General features: G+C 53.2%; 2 protein-coding genes across 2 annotated transcripts; both read right to left on the reverse strand.

The window, feature by feature from the left end:
• Positions 1-2016: 2016 nt before the first annotated feature.
• On the reverse strand, positions 2017-5362 carry SERTAD3 (SERTA domain containing 3). Its single transcript, XM_070632772.1, has 2 exons — positions 5207-5362; positions 2017-3281 (listed from the first exon to the last, which is right to left on the reverse strand). Exon 2 carries the CDS (start codon positions 3273-3275, stop codon positions 2688-2690), a length of 588 nt encoding a protein of 195 aa, XP_070488873.1. The 5' UTR covers positions 3276-3281; positions 5207-5362; the 3' UTR covers positions 2017-2687.
• A 2481-nt stretch (positions 5363-7843) lies between these two features.
• Positions 7844-19266, reverse strand: BLVRB (biliverdin reductase B). Its single transcript, XM_070632773.1, has 5 exons — positions 19086-19266; positions 11820-11984; positions 11594-11683; positions 10344-10472; positions 7844-8101 (listed from the first exon to the last, which is right to left on the reverse strand). Exons 1-5 carry the CDS (start codon positions 19162-19164, stop codon positions 7941-7943), a joined length of 624 nt encoding a protein of 207 aa, XP_070488874.1. The 5' UTR covers positions 19165-19266; the 3' UTR covers positions 7844-7940.
• Positions 19267-20036: the final 770 nt, after the last annotated feature.

The raw sequence follows: 20036 nt of genomic DNA on the forward strand, positions 1-20036 counted from the left end.
AGAATGCCAGGCCCACAGTAGGCGCCCAATAAATTTGAGCAATTATTGGAATCCTTGGTGTGCGTTAGGCCCCGTCGTACACACTTTGCCTGATCGCTCAGTGTGGCAGGTATTGTTACTCCGGGTCTCAAGGTGGGGACCCGGTGCTGTGTTTGAGGAACAGCAGAGAATGGCGTGGCTGGGGCAGAGGAGTAAGGGTGTTGGGGGGGAGATGAGTTCAGGGAGGTGGGAGGGAGGGTTGACCATTGCAAGGTTGGGAGTTCATTTTTTTCAACAACAGCAAAAAGACCTATTGAGTGTCCACCTGTGACAGGCTCAGTTCAGTGCACTGGGAGATACAGCTGGGCTAAGATTGACAAAATGCCTCCTCTGAGTTTCCAGTAGACCAGGAGGCTAACCATAAACAGGTAATAAATAACCTGAGATTGGATAGGTGCTTCTAAGAAAATCAGACGGAATGTGATGAGTGGTGGAGTATCTGGACGTGCGGAGCTAGAAGGGCAGGGAGGACCTCTCTGAGAAGGGGACATTTGGATTGGAAACTATGGGGGAAGTGTCCTCTGGGCAGTTAATAGCAAGTGCAAAGGCCCTGGGGTGGAAATGAGCTTGGGGTCAAAGGAGACCAGTAGGACTGGAGTTGAGGGAGGGTGGAGAGAGAGGGGGATTAAACCGGGGAAGTTAGGAGCAAGATTGTCAGGCCTCACAGGCCTTGGTGAAGCTGAGGTTTTATTCTGAGAATAAGGAGAAGTCACTGGAAGTTTTAAGTAGGAGGCACACATCATGGGCATCCGTATGGAGATGCGGACCTCATGTGCCTTCTTGAGATCCCCTTGACCGCCTCCTCTCCCTCCCTCTGGACCAGCCCCCACCTGTTAGTTACACCACTGCTTTCAGACTTACGTGCGATGCCCACTCAGGGCAAGAATCCAGCTTTGAGCCAGGAAGCACAGGCAAAATCTCCCTCTTTTCCCTGCTTGTGGCCTACACCCAGCTATGGTTCCTCCTTGCAACCCTTCTAGAAAAGTCCCCAATGCTGTGTCAACTCACCTGCTGCGGTCTGTAGCAGCATAGCCAGCACAGCAGGGTGTCACACTGCATCTTGCCTGGCCTCCATTCTCTTTTCCACTCACTCTCACCAGCCTGGCCTCGCACCTCCCAAATAAATCCTTAGAACCGTAGCTTTAGCTTGGGCTCTGCTTCCTAACCAAGTTTTCTAGAAAGATCTGCTTTTCTGGGGGTCTCTGGGCATTTTCTTTCTCCTCTGGGCCTCAGCAGCACATTTCATGCAACGAAAGGGCTGACTTTTAAGCGCTAGAGTACCCTATCCTTTCACACGTAGTTCATGTGACTCAGTTTCTCCCTCCTGTGTCCACCCGTGTGGCTGGCTGGAGAGTCTAAATCTATCAGGAAGTAAGAAATACAATAGTTATGAACAAAGCTCTGGAGGCAGACTGTTTGAGTCCTAGCTCCTGGGGCCTGGGTCTTCCTAGCTGTGTGACCCTGAGCGAGTGACTTGGCCTCTCTGAACCTCAGGCTGTTCCTGTGTAAAACATGGTAACAGTATCTACTCCTATGGAACCATGAGGATTAAATGACTTAATTCAAATAAAGTGGGTAGAACAGTGCTCTTAACCAGCATGCAATAAAGGTTATTTATTTTTTTTTGAGCAGGGTTAGCCCTGAGCTAACTGCTGCCAATCCTCTTCTATTTGCTGAGGAAGACTGGCCCTGAGCTAACATCCATGCCAATCTTCCTCTACTTTATATGTGGGACGCCTACCACAGCATGGCGTGACAAGTGGTGCGATGTCCACACCCGGGATCCGAACTGGCGAACCCCGGGCCGCCGAAGCAGAACATGCGCACTTAACCGCTGCGCCACCGGGCCAGCCCCTAAAGGTTATGATTAATGATATACCCGCCCCATCTTTGGCAGGGGAGGGGTATACGTGTCTAGAGGACATACCAGATGCTTCCCATTGCCCCAATGAAGTTTAGAAACTTTAGGCAACACCATCCCTTCCAAAATACTTTTATTAAAAAAACTCATTACAAACCATCGGAAAAAAACCCCCACAAAAAACCCACCACAAAACCCGCCTTTCTTTTAAATAATGCGGCATGGAGCAGTTTGGTTTCCACCCTATTGCACGTGGTCCGGCCTGGGTATGAATCAGGAGGCTGCTGGGGCTGGGTCCTGCCAAGGAGGTGGGGTCCAGCCTGGCGGGAGGAGGCCAGCCCCTCCCCGTTCCTTCTAGGTGGGAGAGGCAGAGCCTGGGTTTCTATAGCAACCAGGCCGCACATCCCGGTCATCCTTTACCAGGCCCAGCTTATCTTCCCTGAGGCCCCAGTGGTCACAAGGGGAGTAAGAACTGGAGGGAAAGGCAGAAGAAATGTGGAAGTAGGAAATCAGACTCCCAGAAACAGAGAGTCTCAGTAAGGCATTTGGGACAGATAAATTAGCTCAGAAAGACCCACCTTCACAGAAGGCTGCGGTCACCAGACACACACACACACACACACGCGAGACGGTTTGTGGAACCCTGAAATGGGAGGAAGGGAGGCCACAGTCACTGCTTAGAGCCCCCACCAACACACACACACACCCCCCCACACACAGTCGCATCCAGGGATCCAGGGATCCAGCCCCCCGAGGCTGAGATGAGCAAGGAGCCCCGTCATCAGTGTTAGGACCCCAGAATAATTTCCATGATGTGATCGAGTTCATTCCACTCCCAGGACCCTGGGGCACAGAAGAGGTTGTGAGGAGGCGCCGGTGGGGCCAGAGCAGGCTCCTTCTCCACTGCAGACGTGTCAATGTCCAGGAAGAACTCATCCAGACCAGAGTCCCCCAGGTACCGGGAGCTTAGAGCTTCTAAGAAGACTGGATCAGACTGGGACAGCACCTCATGCTGGGGACCCACGGGAGCCACTGGATCGGGAGGGGGCTCCGTCTCGTCCATGGAGGTCTCCAGCTCCCTGAGGATAGAGCCGATGGTGGCCGACAGGGAGAAGTCCTCCTCGCCCAGAAAGAGGGGCTCGGGAGGCAGGGCGGGTGCGGGAGCCAGGCACAGCGCGGCCTGGAGCTGCTGGAGGGTGTTGTGGATGAGGACGTGCCTGCGGAGGCTGGGTGCTCGGGGGCCCAGGCCTCGCTGGACCTTGTCTAGGGAGATGCGGAGCAGGGCTTGCTGGTAGCTCCGGAGGCCTGCCGGGCCCCAGTCCCACTTCTCATCCTCCTCCAAATCCGAGTGTTTCCTCTTCAAGCCTCCTACCATGATGCCCTGTGCAGAGAAGAGGGGCAAGTCAGACACAGGGGCGCTAGTTCAACTCCCGAATCTCCTGTATGGTTGCGGGTGCTTTTTAATGATCTGAACCTCAGTTTCCACATCTATAAGATGGAGAGAACATGAATCTTACGAGGCTAAGGTGGAGAGTAAACGTACGTAACTAAGAAAACAAGACCAGGACTCACACATAGCCGGGTTTGAATCCTACTTACTTGCCTCTGTGGCCTCGAATAGTGTTTTTACCTCTTTGAGACTCAATTTCCTCATTTTCAAGATGAGGATGGTAAATCAAGTCCCTCTGAGACTTAAAACTTTTCTTCCCACAATACTCATTTCTTCAAATGGGACGCACACGCGCACGCACGTGCCCGACAGGTGTGGAGTACAGAGACTGGGGCCGGAAGCAGGGAATCCTGGGTTAGAATTCTGCCTTTCACACTGCTCAGCCCTGTGAGCTTGGGAAGCGATGGGACATTACCTCCCCGGGCCTCAGTTTCCCCATCTGTAAAATGGGGATAGTAAAAATTCTCAACACGTCGTCAAGGAGATCGCACGTGTAACAGGCACAGGGCCCACTACATAGGAAAACACTTAACGAGCAAGAATGAACTGCCATTTATTCAGTCAATATCTTTACGTGGGTGCCTATATCCGAGCCCCCTGGAGCCCTGTTACGGCAGCTATCTGTCGAGATCCTGCTTTCACAGGGAGGATGTTTAAGCGCGCGCCCTCTTCCTGAGTGACTGTGAGCGCCCCTGACAGCAGGGCGGGGCCCGACCCCTTTCCCTCCGCCCACGCCTTAAGCTTCCCCAAAGCGCACCCCACAGGAAAACTTGCCAGAACTCGACTCACGCCAAACCCCGCCCCCTCTTGACTCATCCAACCAGACCTCGGCTCCTTCCAGGCCCCGCCCCCACGGCTCTCAATCCAGCACCCAGGCACGCCCCAATTTGGCCCAGGGGCTTCTGGGAAATGTGGGCCAATAGCAGCCAGGTACGCCCACTGACGTGGAGCGTACACTACAATCCCCAGGGGCTCCGCACGCCGCGGGGACGTCCCTCCCCCGCCCTCCCTCAGGGCATGCGCACAGGGGCCCGCAGTGGGTGGGGGAAGGGAACCCGGACGTCCAGCTGCCCGGCGCCTGCCGAGCCCCGCCCTCCGCCGCCTCCGGGGCGGCCGGTCTGAGCTCCACGCCCGGAACACCCCTCCCCCACCCCAGACTACGGCTCTAAAACTGCTTTCTCCCAGTCTTTCGGACCCCAGAAGGTCCTGGATGCTTCCCCTAGACTGCTCTCGGGTCCAGAGACCCAGGCCCCAACACATCGCTCAAGACGACAAATGCTCTCCGATTCTCTCCGTTCGGGAGACTAGAGGTCTCAATTTTGAGATCTTCCCCCGTTAACTTTCCCTTATTCTCTCATCTTTCAAACGCCTCTGGACTCTTCCTCCAAACTCTCCCTCCAAGACGTTAGCGTGGAACTCTTCCAAGCACTCCCTCTCCACCACTGCATCTGAGACCAAGATTCCTTGCCTCTAGTTCTCTCACTTCTCCAAATGCCCGGGATCCCAGTCGCAACCCTTCAGACCTTTTCCAGAACACTAGAGCCCCGAATTCAAGCCGTGCGGGAGACCTGGATTGTCCTATCTCCAGATTCCCTGCCCCAAAAGTTCCTTGCCGGGTTCTCTCGCTTCTCTAAACATCCCATGTCCCAGCTTCAAACTCCCTCCACTTAAAAATCCAACTCCAACAACCTCGTCTCCCGTCCAGGACCTTGAACTCAATCTCCGGTCCCCAAACCCTTCAAACCCTATCATCACCCTTAATCAGCGCCCCGCACTCCCGCCCAGACCCCGCCTCCACGGCTCTCGGGGGCGCGCCTCCACCTCCCCGGACCCAAGCTGGGCAGCCACCCCCTCACCTCAGCTGTCAGGTTCCCGATGACCACGTCCTAGAACGTCCGCTGCTTCGCGACCCTCCAGGGCTGGGTAGGGGCCTCGTTCTCCTCCCCGGGGCCTCTCCGTCTCGCCTCCCGTCCACCCTGCTCCGCCCCGGAGCCGAGCCGCGAGCCGCGATTGGCTGGAGTCCTGCCCGCCGCGGGGCGCGGATTGGCTGGGCGGAGCCACCCGCCCGTCTCTAGGAGACGCGCGACCCGCCCTCCCCTCCCTTGCGCCCCGGACCATTTAAAGGATTCCGACCGGCCAGGGGGCGGGGCCACGTCTCTAGGATGGAGGGGGGCGGGGACCTCAAAACTATTTCCTTCAACTCAGCAGCTGTCCCCGCTCCAAGATCCTCAGCACTGCTCTCTGCGACCCCTTTATACCAAGCCTGGACCCCATCGCGGAGCAAGACTGGCTGGCACGCCCCTCCCGACCCGGCTTTCCGGGAGGGCGGGGGAGGCCGCGCCCCGGGGGTTCCGAGGGCAGACTCTGCGGGGCCGAGGAGGAGGACGCCGCCGAAGGCCAGCCAATAGTTTGGCGCGGCCTACGTTGCCTGGGCGATGGCAGCCCCGCCCCTTCGCTGCCCCTGTCCTCCTGCTCCCCAACATTTTGCTCGGCGGCACCCTTCTTAACCATCGGGACTTCCCAGCTTGTCTTCTGGTGGTCCCTCCTGCATCCACCTGACGCCCCATCCTTCCTCTTTCAGGATGGCATCTCCGCTGCTGGAAACTCATTCATGGCTCCTACTGCCCTGGGGACAAAGTCCACACTTCTTTTGGGAGTTTGCCACAAAGCCCTTCACGATCCCGCCTGATGCACGCTCCTCGTTGCTCACTACCATCCAGCCACACGGATTCACTGTCACTTTTTCTAAAATGGCTTCAAGTGCCTTCCACCACCATGAATCTTCCGTGCCTTATCCCCAGTGCCTACAACAATGCCAGGTCCATAGCAAAGATTCAAAAATGAGAATAAAAGGCCTCTGGATCTTTAAACTTGTTTCCTGGTCCTGAAAATAGCCCCTCAGTTCCTAGGCTGCCTCTCACCAGAACTCATCTCAAAGGTTTTCTCGACCCGGAAGCCCTCCCTGACACTCTAGGGTGGTGAGGACCCATTCTGGGCTCCCATGGTGTCCTGTGCTTCCCCCATCGCGGCCCTGACCCCTCTGCCCGTGCCTCCCCCCGTCCTAGCCCTGGGCTGTCACTATCTGGACTGTACGCCTCCTGAGGGCGAGTACCAAGGTTATCATGGTCGCCCACCGCTCAGTCCGCGGCATCACCTAGCACAGGGCTGGGCACAAGGCAGGCGCCCAGTGACAGTGTTCAGTGTCCAGACAGGGTGACAGAAAGAAAGCGAGAGGGCAGAAATAAAACAATGCTTGTGCCCTGAAAGGCTGATCCAGCGGCGCCGCACCCCCAACGTCTTCACTAAGGGGAGGGGGAGGCAAACGGTTTCCTCCAGGTCACCCCTGGAAGGGGAGGTTTAAGGCTCCTCAGACCGGTTCTCACCGTTGGAACTTGTCAACCAAGTCATCCTGCTGTTTGCAGAAGCAGTATAGGACTGGAATGGATTTTGGGGAGGCGGAGGGGAGGTGCTATGGGGCTAGGTGCAGGGAGGCTGGAGATAGGGTGAGAGGAGTAGCTCAGGCAGGTCTGGAAATAGTGTGTGTGTGTAGGGGGTGGGGCAGGCCATGATTAGGAAGGGGCAATTCTTCCCCTTCCCCCTCCTCCAGGGTCCCTTTCTCAGGGTGGCCCCGCTGTAACCCCACCCCCAGGTTACAGCGCTATGCTTCTTCCGGGACGCCTCCCTCCCCTTCCCCCTGGGCTGCCAGGCTCCACGCATTCTCTCTTCTCCTCCCCCAGGCCTCTGCCTTGGTCCCCTGGGGCTCCCAGCCTCCACGCTTGTCCCTTCCGATCCACCTTCACATGGTAGCCAAAGGAAGCTTTATAAGACACAGACCTGACTGGGCCCCCTCCCCACCTCTCCCCTGCTGCACTCCTTGCATAAAACCTCAGAATAAAGCTCAAACCTTTGACGACTCTACACAATGACTCTTCTGTCCATGGAACAGCCTCTTAGCTCTGCCCACTCCTCACCTCTGAGAAAAGTATTAGGGCTGTAGGGGGTGGATTTTAGTTCTTCAAAAGGGCCATGTGATTTCCAGCCTCCTGCCTTTGCTTGTGTGGCTCCTTCTGCCCAGAACACCATCAAGCCTTAGAACCTTCTCCTGGCTCATTCTTACCAAACCCAGTTTCAGGTGGGACATCCCCTCTTCTACAGAACCTTGTAGAAGGTCCCTCAAGCTGGGTCATGTACCCCCTCTGGGCTCCCTCAGCCCTCTGTGCTTCCTCTGTCAGAGCCCTGGCCATCTGGGTTGTCACTGTCAGGGACATGGTTGTCTTCCCCACTGGACTGTGAGATCTGTGAAGGCAGGGTCACCACTAGGTCCTCACAGTGACCACTGGGTCCCCAGCACGGGGCTGAGCGCAGCACAGTGAGTCAATAAACTGTTCCTGGGGAAATAAATGAATGAATACCCAGAAAATCTGACATAGAGGCAGACAGAGACACTGAGACACCCAGACACAGCGAGAGAGGAAGAGTCCCAGAGTTGGGTCTTCTAGAATAATTTGAAGCTCTTGGCTCAGGATTTATTGCTCCCTTCCTTTGTTCTCCATTTCCCAGGATGCCGTCCTCTGGGGTGGGGCTGGCACCCTACTCGTACTGGTGGGAGGGGTAGGTGCTGTGGCCGTCATACTCATCGGTGGTCAGGCAGTGCAGCATGAAGTGGCCCAGGTCGTGTTTAGAGATGACCCTCGAGGGCCCTCGTCCATCCAGGGTCACTGAGTACTTCCCAGTCAGCGGCTGGTCTCCGGCTAGGTAGACAGAGGGGCGGGATGAAGCAGACGTCCTTCCTCCCTCCCCCAACACGTGATCCCTCCAGTGGCCGTCCCAGGGTGCCTCCCGCGTGCCCAGCCCAGATGGCAGGCGAGTCGCCAAGGTATGAACCCCCTCCCATGTGCAGGCACTAATCTATGCCCTTTACTTCATTCATTTGACAAATCCTTGTTGATTACCCATGTGTCAGGTGCTGGGCACCCAGAGGGGGACAAAACCGACAAGAAGCCCTGTCCTCAGCATGCAGGCATTCACTAGGATGAGGCAACTAATCAGGTAAGAAAGCAACATAGACACTGTGTTAGGTGGGGAGAAATAAAGCAGAATGGGCTCAGAACTATTATTAACTCTATTTTACAAATGGACAAACTGAGTCTCGGAGAGAGGAAGTCACTTCCCAGGGTTGTAAAGGGTCACTTCCCAGTGACAAAGGCTAGATTTGCTCTGGTCCCTCTATCTGGATGCTTTCCTTTCTCTGAACCCCCTGGGACGGCTGAGTGACATGTCGCAGGGTGGGCCTGCATTTTATAGACACTGTAAGAGCGAACAAGGAATTGTTGTGTCCTGATGCCAGAGGTACGACTGGGTCTTTCTTAGACAGTGGGGATAGCGTTCAGGCATGACCTGGCTATTACGAGGGCATCTACTGGCTGCGTGATAATTAAAAATAGCATCTGACAGAGACCAACTTAATTTAGGGATGGAACGCAGCAGACCAGGACAGGGACAACCTGGAGTCACGTGCAACAAGAAACACACACCCTCACCCAGGTGGCCTTCCTGCCAAAAGTGTTTAATCTGAATCTCTGAGAAAACAACCAGAAAAATCCAGAACGTGGGGCATTCAGAAAGATACCTGGCCTGGCTAATGTTATGAGAAATATTAAAAAAAAAAAAAAGATGTGGAGGATTGTTCCAGATTAAAGGTGACATGGGCAACTAAACGCAACACATGGTCCTCCACTGGATCCTGATTTTGGGGCGAGAGAGAAGTTGAAAGGTATTTTTTGACAACTGGGGAAATCTGAATACGGAACGGACACTAAGTGATGAGACAGAGCTAATGGCAGTTCCTGGTGCAACAATGGTGCCGTGGTTCATACACAAATATTTTCCTTCTTGGGAGATGCCTATCGAAGGAGGAGTGAAGCGCGATGCCGTCTGCAACTTACTCTCAAAGGGTCCTGATACACCTCGCTTCGTTGAACCTAAACATCGAAGCTTCTTGGAACCTCTGAGGTGTGTTGGCCTCCTCCTTTTGGGGCCCCAGAAGGCAGAAAGCAAAGCTGTTCTGCCAGCGGGCAGGCAAATGTCTCCCCCGCTAGCAATGGCAGCCCCAGGAGAGCAGAGGCCCTCTTGTTACCAGGGCTTGTGATGGTGGCCAGGCACACCGTCCACATGCAGGAGGCATTTGCTGAATGAACGACTCTCTCCCTATGTTTGACTCCGTGTCTCTCTCAGTGTGGATTCCAGACCCGGGCGGGGAAAAGTGGGTGTGGGTGCAGGTGTAGCTCACTGGTTTCCTCCACACCACCACCGTGAGGCGTGGTGCCCCGTGTTCGTTCATCTGACAAATATTCACTGAGCATCACCACCTGCCAAGCCCTGTCCTAGGCACTGGGAACACAGTCGCGAGCAAAACAAGACAAAATCCGTGCCTTCAAAGAGTTGACATTCTAGTGAGGGAGACGCACGCTAGAGAAGATAAAGAAAATATCTGATCTGTGTGGTGAAGCATCATTCCTGTTCTCTTGAATCTAGGCCAGCCCTAGTAACTCGCTTCTAATAAACAGAACGCAGCGGAAGCAGCACTGAGAGATCTGACGCTGGGGGAGGCAGCGTGCCGTGTGCCAGCGACAGTCAGCAGCCCCCACCTCCATGAGGAAGCCTTCCTCCTTCCTCCCACTGGACTCCATCCCCAGCTCCTGAGCCACCGCGTGGAGACCCCAGCAGGACCTGCCTGCTGAGCCTAGGCAGCTCCAGGTACTGAGAGGGATGGTCATAATAAAAGAGGCTTGTTGTTCCGCAGTTCTAAATTTTGGGCGGCTTGTTCAACACAGATAACTGAAAAGGACACAAATCAAGCACGAAGAAGGATAGAAAGTGCAGGGCAAAGGTCTGCAACTTCAGACTGGCCAGGGAAGGCCTGGGGGAGCTCCCCAGAGGGCGGAAGGAGCAGGCTGGTGGCGCCCCCGCTACTGGGTTCCCAGCCCCACTCACCTATGTGTGGTGGCATCACGGCCACGTACTTCAGGCCCGACTCCTTCAGCACGTTGTGCATCCGGATGTGGTCATCGGTCACAGCCTGCAGTCGTGGGGGCACGGTGGCCAGGTCCCGTAGCAGGAAGGCTGGAGGGACACAGGGCAGGGTCAGCCAAGGCTTGAGGACAGCCTGGCCAGGCCCCCAGCCCGCCAGTCTTGTGCCAGGACAAAACCCTGCAGCGGCTCACCATGGCCTTCCAGGTGCTCTGGGCCTCCTGTCCTGTTCCCATGGCCCACAGAAGAGCTGAGCACTTCTCACCTGCCTGCTCCCGCCCACTGTTACCTCCTGCCTGGACCATGGCAGCACTTCCTCCCTGGTCTCCTTGTCCCTGCCCCTAGGATCTGTCCAAGTGTAGCCAGAGTGGGGCTGAGGGGACAGAGCTCATCCGTGGTTCCATCTCACCCACGGTGAAAACAAAGTCCCCACCCGGGCCCTCGAGGCCCCGCCAGGTCTGCCTCACCATCCCTGAGCTCACTGCCCAAGGAAACACAGAGTGGAGTGTGGACCATGGAGACGGTCTGGTTTCACACGCCAGCTCTGCCACCACGAGCTGTGTGAGCTCGGTGAGCCGGTGGGCCTGCCCGGGCCTCCACTCCCTTAGCTCTACAAGGAGCTGATAAGAACAGCTCTGCGTTACTAGCACCTGCTACGTGCCTCCACAAGCAGGAGTACTCAAAGGGGTTTTGTGTCTTTTGGATTTACTCAGGGCAACTATTTGTTGAAGGTCCGTCTCCCCGTATCAGGAGCTCTGTGAGGGTAGAGCCTTGGTCTGTGTATCCATGGCTCTGTCACTTCCTCCAGGAAGCCTCCCCTGACCTCTCCTCAGGTTGGGCCAGAGCTCCCACAGTCCTATAGGCTTCCCCGATCCCGGCCCTGACCCCTCTGCCTGGGCCCCCTGCATCCCAGCACTGACCCCTCTGCCTGAGCCCCCTGGATTCCAGACCTGACCACTCTGCCCTGTCACAGTTTGATGATGGCTCTGTTTACCACTTCCCTTCCATCTATGAGACCCATGAGAGCAGGGTCCAGGGCTGTACGGTCACCACCGTGTCCCCAGCATCATCCAGCAAGGTCCAGGCACACAGTTGGTGCTCAATAAATGCACAGTAACTTGGGATGACTCCAATGCCTTGCAGAGGCCCCTGGGCTGCCTGTCCAGTACTCACCCCCCATCCTTCAGACCCACCGCTACGACCCCGCCACCCACCCGAGGTGCACGCCACGACCTTGTCCACGCCATGGGCCTTCATGGCTGCCACAATGTTCCGGGCACCCTCGGACATCACTGTGGTAGGACCTTAGAGGGGACAGAGAGTGGCTGTCACTGGTGGGTGGCGGTGGCGGCGGGGGTGGCAGGGGCGGGGCCGGGGGCGGGGGTGGTGCTGGGGGCCGAGGTGCAGGAGGGGGCCGTGGGCAGAGGGGGGGCCCAGTACTGAGGTCACTGCCGGTGCCCAGCAGCACGACGACAGCGTCCTGCCCAGCCACGGTCTTGTCCACATCGGCCGCCTGCCGAACGTCGCCCACTACCACGTGGGCTGGCTGGGGCCCCTCTGAGGGCAGCTTGGAGGCGTCCCGCACCAGCACTGTCACTTCATAACCTGCGGGCAAAAAGGGGCAGAGAGGCAGGTCAGTGGGCTTGCGGGCTCGCACTTCCGGGCTCCAGGGGCTGGGTCCTGGAGGGTGTCAGAAACCCCTAAATCCATGACCCAGGGCTTCTGTTCTGGGTCAGTGGCCTTCACACATCTTTGCTGGCATACCCACAGTTGATATTCAGTCGATTGTTAAAATAGGGCCATAGCTTCAAGATTCTTCTTAAATAATTTATACTGAGGCCTCCAAGGGCCTCCCCCAGACTTCCGCACCCTCCAGCAACTAAAGGGTTAATTCCTGGCATCATACGGGCCTATGCCCCTCATCCATGGTCCCAGAGGAAAGTGAGGAACAGAGGAGGACATGAGTTACCCAAGGGTTGCCCAGCACTGGGACAGTCTCTGACCCCCCAGCCTTCCTTCTGAAGGGCCACGCTCCACCTTTGTGGTCATTAAAGATTTTTTTTTAAAGACTGGCACCTGAGCTAACATCTGTTGCCAATCTTCTTCTTTTTTTTCTTCTTCTCCCCAAATCTCCCCAGTACATAGTTGTATATTTTAGTTGTAGGTCCTTCCAGTTGTGGCATGTGGGACACCGCCTCAGCATGGCCTGATGAGCGGTGCCATGTCCGCACCCAGGATCTGAACCGGTGAAACGCTGGGCTGCCGCAGCGGAGCGCACGAACTTAACTACTCGGCCACCTGGCAGCCCCCATTAAAGATTTTCACTGCCTTAGTATGTCCCAAAAGAACCTTGGCTAACGCTGTCTCCTGGTACCTACGTGTACACGCCCATTTTAAAGTTCACAACTAAGCTATTTCTTCCTTCGTTTGAAATAGTGGCAAATGATGTATTCCAAATAGTGGTGTTAAAAAATAAAACTATTCATTGTGGTCTCTGTCACGGCCTGAAGGTTTGTGTCCCCTCCAAATTCATATGCCGACGCCGTAACCCCCAATGTGATGGCATCTGGAGGCGGGGCCTTTGGGAGGAAATGAGGTTTAGATGAGGTCATGAGGATGAGGCCCCCATGATGGGATTAGTGTCCTTATAAGGGGACCTCAGGTCTCTCTCCACTATGTGCGAATTCAGCGAGAAGACAGCCGTCCACAGGCCAGGAAGAGGGCCCTCACCAGAAACCAAGTCTGTCGGTACCTTGATCTTGGACTCCCCGGCTCCAGAATGGAAGGAAATACATGTCTGCTGTTTAAGCCCCTCGTCTACAGCATTTTATCACAGCAGCCCGAGCTGACTAAGCCAGCCTCCAACAATCCTTCTCACGCAAAATGAACCAGAGCTCCTTGGAGAAATGGCTGATGCTGGGCTGGGCAGGGAAGGACAAGACGAGCCTGGAACGCCTTGATCTGCCAGGTGGTAAGGCAGTGCCTCAAATATCTTGGGGCCATGTCGAAAGGACACAGAAGCCACTTGAAGTGTTCTCACTGGGACATATCACGGGTAATATGATTTGCCCAAAAGAATAGTGATGGCAAAGAATTGAAACACATCACACATGTAAAAATCTGCGAGTTCAGAATGATCCTACCAATCGCCCATTGGTCCTCACTGGTAGACATCAGAGGATTAATCCATTATTCGAAAAATGATAAAGGAAAAACAATAAAATTGTTCCAATTCTCTTGGTAGCTGTCATCATGTATTTCAGAATCAAATGATGGGAGATTTGAACACTCTGGGGCGATGATGATGATAATAATGGTAAACAATATTTATAGCACCCACCATGTGCCAAGGACCAAGTGCCTTACATCTATTAACTCATTTAATCCTCAAAATAACCCTGGGTTTGAATTCCAGCCCTACCACTAGCTAGCTGTATGACATAAGCAAGTCACTTAACCTCTCTGGGCCTTGGTGCCTTCATTTGTAAAGTGACACTAATTATAGTCTCTACTCTACAAGATTGTGGTAAGTTTAAACAATATATATAAAAGTTTAATGCAGTAAGTTGATTTTTGACAAGGGTGCCAAGATAATTCAATGGGGAAAGAATAGTTTTTTCTAGAAATGGTGCTGGAACAACTGGACATCCACATGTAAAAGAATCAGGTAGGATCCCTACCTCACGCCATATATGAAAATTAACTCAAAATGATCAAAGATCTAAATGCAAGGGCTAAAACTAAAAAAAATCTTAGAAGAAAACACAAGCATAAATCTTTGTGACTTTGAATTAGGCAATTGTTTCTTAGCTATGACCCCAAAAGCACAAGCAACAAAGGAAAAAAATAGATACATGGGACACAATCAAAATTAAAAATTTTTGTGCTTCAAGAACACAAAATTTAGTGCATCAAGAAAGTGCAAAGACAACCCATAGAATGGGAGGAAATTTTTGCAAATCATATATCTGATAAGGGACTTGTATTTAGAATATATAAAGAACTCCAACAACTCAATAATGAAAAATTGAATAACCCAGTTAAAAACTAGGCAAAAGATCTGAATAGGCATTTCTCCAAAGAAGATATTCAAACGGCCAATAAACACATGAAAAGATGCTCAATATTACTAGCCATCAGGGAAATGAAAATCAAAACCACAGTGAGATACCACTTCACACCCACTAGGACGGCTATAATCAAAAAGACAGAAAATCGATGTCGGCGTGCATATGGGGACACTGGCACCCTCAGACACTGCTGATGGGAATGTGGAAGGCTGCAGCTGCTTGGGAAAACAGCCTGGCAGTTCCTCAAAAGGTGAAACAGAATTACCATCTAACCTGGCAATTCTGCTCCTAGGGATGTGCCCAAGAGAAATGAAAACAAATGTCCACACAAAAACTTGTACACGACAACTGAAATTTCACAACGTTGTAAACTATCCTAACCTCAATAAAAAAATATATATATATATAATTAAAACAAAACAAAATAAAAAATTTGTCCACAAGTGTTCCTAGAGGCATTATTCATAATAGCCAAAAAGGAAACAAACTCCAAATTTCCATCAGCTGAATGGATACATAAAATGTGGTATATCCATACAACGTAACAGTATTCGGCAATAAAAAGAAATGTCATACTGACCTATGCTACAACATGGATGAACCTTGAAAAAACGTTTTTGCTGAGCGAAAGAAGCCAGTCACAAAGAATCACATAGCGTGTGATTCCATTTATATGAAATGTCCAGAACAGACAAATGTACACAAATCCATACAAACAAAAAGTATGGGGCCAGCCCCTGGCTGAGTAGTTAAAGTTCTGTGTGCTCCACTTCAGGCCCAGGGTTTGTAGGTTCAGATCCAGGGTGCAGACCCACTCCACTCATCAGTCATGCTGTGGAGGCATCCCACATACAAAGTGGAGGAAGGTTGGCACAGATGTTAGCTCAGGGCTAATCTTCCTCAAGTGAAAAAAAAACAAAAAGAGGGGGATCGGCAATGGATGCTAGCTCAGGGTGAATATTCCTTGCGGAAAAAAAAAAAAGGTAGATGAGCGGTTGCCTAGGGCTGGGGAAGGGATTAAGCAGAAAAACAGGGAGTGATTTTTAGGGGTTTCTTGTTGGGGGTGATGAAAATGTTCTAACTTGATCACAGTGATGTTTGTACAACTCTGTGAATATGCTAAAACCCACCCAATTGTATACTTTAAATGGGTGAATTGTATGGTTGTGAACAATATCTTAATAAAGCTGCTATTAAAAAATGCAAAACTAGGGGCCAGCCCGGTGGCGCAGCGGTTAAGTGTGCACGTTCCGCTTCTCGGCAGCCCAGCGTTTGCCAGTTTGGATCCCGGGTGTGGACATGGCACCGCTTGGCAAAAGCTAAGCTGCGGTAGGCGTCCTACGTATAAAGTAGAGGAAGACAGGCATGGATGTTAGCTCAGGGCCAGTCTTCCTCAGAAAAAAGAGGAGGATTGGCAGCAGATGTTAGCTCAGGGCTAATCTTCCTGAAAAAAAAAAAGCAAAACTAAAACAATGTGCAGGGGAGTGTCTGGCACAGCAGTGCTGTATGGGCGTTGGCTGTCACTACACCTTTTAATCATCTCATGATTTTATTTCCTGGCCTGGCATCCCCGGGCTCCTGGCCTGCCTCCCCCTCCAATCCATATTCCACAGGGCAGCCAGACAGCTTTCCACAGTTCCATCAGAGTACCTCCCTTGCTCAGATCCCTCCCATGACCTCCGGTGCTGAGATAAAGTCAGGCTCCTCATGACAGCCTTCAAGGCCCCTTGGGAGGTGGCCTCTCCTCCTCTCCAGCCTGTGCTGGAGCACCGTCCTCCTCACCCACTGTACTTTCAGTTCCACAAACGCACTGTGCTGTCTCCTGCCTCCTGGCCTTTGCACATGCTGCTCCCTCTGCCTGGAGCATCTTCTACCGCCCTCTTCAGGGCCCTACTTATGTTGACCTGTAATAAAGCAAGGGCCCTGCGGGTCCAGGAACTGTGTCATATTCGCCACCCTCTCTCTGACTTTTTATAAACACAAAAGCACAGGCTTTAGTGCCCCAGGGACCTGGGTTCAAACTCCGGCTCCATCTATTACTGGCTGGAGTAAGGAAACACCTTCCCTGACTGGACCTCAATTTCCTCTCCAAAATGAGGATGGAAATCTCCAGCATCTCCATCCTGTGTGGACCACCTTTCATAAAGGAATGACACAAAACCTGTGCTGCCCTCACACACATCAGGGAGCAGAGGGGGCTTTCAAGGGGCCAATGGGAACATTTGTGAACTGCCACTGGTTACAATGGACCCTAGTAAATCGTGGCTAATTTGGGGGAGAAACTTGTTCTCACAGACAGTGAGAGCTTTGACACAGGCCCAGCACAGGGTGTCCATTAGGGTCACATTATTGGTGACTAGAGACATTTATCGAGAACCTTCCATGTGCCAAGGGCTATGTGAAGCTCTTTCCACAGACAAATGTTTTTTTTTCCCCCAAATTTTTTAACACAACACACATTTAAATTTAGACAAATTTAAATATAAGCTAGTGGCTACCACACCAAACAGCACACTTTTAGAATGCATAGATTTTACAAAGAACAAGAGCATTGGGAAGCTAGTCCCAATTTTTTTTTTCAAATTCTTTACTTAAATTTTTCTATTAAATTTTTTTTTTTTTTTTGAGGAAGATTAGCCCTGAGCTAACATCTGCTGCCAATCCTCCTCTTTTTGCTGAGGAAGACTGGCCCTGAGCTAACATCCGTGCCCATCTTCCTCTACTTTATATGTGGGACGCCTACCACAGCATGGCTGGAAATGCGGTGCGTAGGTCCACACCCAGGATCTGCACGGGCGAACCCCGGGCCGCCAAAGTGGAGCTCGTGAACTTAACTGCAATGCCACTTGGCCGGCCCCTAATTTTTTATTTTGAAATAAATTCAGACCTATAGAAAAGTTGCAAGACCTAGATTTTCATATTTGCTTTTCCTTTGTCCTTCTGTGTGTCTATATAATAAATCTATAACATACATAGTTATATACCTGTGTATATAAATGCATTTATACATATACATATATGATTATATATATATAGTTTTTTCATAACTATTTGAGAGTATGTTGAAAAAATCATGCCCCTTTTAAGGTTTTTTTTTTTTATCTCCACCCTCAGTACAAAATAGATTTCACAGCCTAACCCAGTATACACAAACCTATACATACATAATTCAAACAAAAGTTTCATAAAACCAATATTTAACATGTGAAACATTCTGATACTGTTGCAACCAATTAAATAGATTTCGGAACTCACTATGAGCCACAGTGTGGAAAGCACCAGATTGCAACAACCCTACAAGGTAGGTATTAAAGTGCCCATTTTGAGGATGGGGAGACTGAGGCAATTTTAGGTACCTGAGCCAGGAGCACACAGCTATAATCTGAGTTCACTCAGCTAAGGGACATTTATGGAGGTAAATAAACGCCCAGCTACTTCAAGCCCTTCCTTTTTCTGGTGGGGACCGCAAGGCACAGGGCTGTGAAGAGACTTGTGGGAGCCACAGAGAGAAGGCAGGGTCGCCCCAGGGCCCCACCTCTCAAAGTCCAGGGGTGCAGTCCCAGCTGCGACCGCCAGGGTGGATGAGTGCAATTCAGGGTTATTTACTGAGGATTAAGAAAAAGGTAGTAACATGGAATCTGGCTGCTCAGGGTGACTCAGCACCTCTCAAATTCTCCCTCTTACTTCCTCCCCGAGAAATGCCTATCAGCAAACTTGTTTCTCCTCATCCCACATGTCAAGATCCTCACTGGGTCCTCCTGGGCACGGGGAGAAGAGTGGGTTTAATGGGGAACTTTCCAGTAGAGTCCCTCCAAGGGAGGGCTGGGCTGGGAGACAGCAGAGAGTGGGATCTTGGCGGCCTCCGCCCTTTGGGAGCACCCAGATAGTCAATATCCTCAGAATCACCGAGGCCAGCAAGGGTGGGGCCCTCTATCTGGAAGTCCCAGGCCTCGCTGGGGGTTGGTGAAGTCTGGACGGTGGGGCACGGAATGCTCATCCCCTTCCTGCCGAAACTGCGAAGTTTCAGCCCTCATCGACTTCCGCAGTCTTCACCCAGGTCTCCGTGCTCCTCTTTCCACTACGTGCCCACCACAACCCACTCTCCAGCCTTTTCAACTTCCAGCCTTGGTGCCCCAACCAAGAGCCGGTGGACTTTAGGCCGCTGAAGCATTGGCTGGGTTCAAGTTCCGGCACTGCCACTTTGCAGCTGTGTCATATCGGGACATTCACTTTCTGGGCCTCGGTTTTCTCATCTGTCACCTGAAGTGATATAGTTCCCACCCCACAAGAGTGGCGTGAGGATTTATCACCTGTGAAGAGAGGGCGGTGCTGGCGGCGAGCGCATGCCCGGTTTAGGAAGCCCTGCCTGGGTGTGCTAACCGCCGCCACCACCACCACCACCACCACCACCACATTTCGTAATCGCCCTGAATCTAAACCTGTCACTGGAGAGTCCCAGGCCGATTCCTATTTCCTGGCTCACATAAAATTGGACCCCCTAGCGTCCCCCATTTCTGCCCCGTGCATACACCAAAGCACGGACGGCCCCAACCAGCCTCGGTCCTGCCCCACGATGTCCTTCCCTAAGGCATGGCCCGCGCACCCCGGGGCGCCCCGCGCCCGCCCGAGCTCATGCCTGCTTGCACCGCCTGCGCCAGTGTGGTGAGCCCGGTTCTGCCGGTGGCGCCGAAGAGCGCAATCTTCTTGACGACCATGCTGCGGAGTCGGAGGGGTGCGAGGCCGCCGAGTCGCAGGACGCGCGGGAACTGGCTGGCTGCTGGGCTGCCCTCTCGGTCCTCCTGGCGCGGGGCGGGGCCGGACTGACCACGCCCCTGGGCGGGGAGAACGCGGTGGGCGTGGCCAGACTGGCAGCTCCGCCTGCCGCCCAGGACCGCCCCCTCCGCCCGCCACTTCGCCTGGGAGGCGTGGCCGCGTGTGGCCTTCTAGGAAGGGCGCGGGCGGACCCCAGTGCCCCGCCTCCGCGCTCAGGCGCCCAGGGCGGGGCGGGGCGAGCGCGGGCCATGCCCACCGGCCTCTCGTGGCTCACGCCCCCTCTCCCAGGGCCACGAGGCCAACCTGGGACACTGCGCCCCAGGGCCTCCTGGAAGCTGCAAGGGAGAAAGTGAGGGAGGACAGTGTGGGTGTATAGGTGTGTGGGACACTGTGCGCGTGTCTATGTGTCCACGGGACCCTGTGTGACTGAGAGTAACCCCGAGGGAGAGTATGATTGTGAGTGACACCATGCGCCATTCTGTGTATAACACCGTGTTACACTGTGAGACTGTGTGACACCACGTCTGGCAAGCATTGAGGCTGTTCTTGCGTGACCTTGTGGTGACACTGTGTCAGTCTGTGATGCTGGATGCATCCGTGACACTGGGGGGACATGGTGTGGGACATGTGTGAAATCTGTTATACGGGAGTGTGTGATTCTTTTAGACTGTGACAGTGTGACACCACATGTGTCATGTAAGGATGTGTGACACGGTGACCCCATTGAGTGTGTGGCTGTGGTTGTTACTGTTGTTGACATGCTGGTTGTGACCTCCTCTGACTGAGTGATGTATGAGTGTGTGACCGTGCAGGA

This window comes from Equus przewalskii, chromosome 9 (genome assembly GCF_037783145.1).
Source record: "Equus przewalskii isolate Varuska chromosome 9, EquPr2, whole genome shotgun sequence".
Lineage (NCBI taxonomy): Eukaryota > Metazoa > Chordata > Mammalia > Perissodactyla > Equidae > Equus > Equus przewalskii.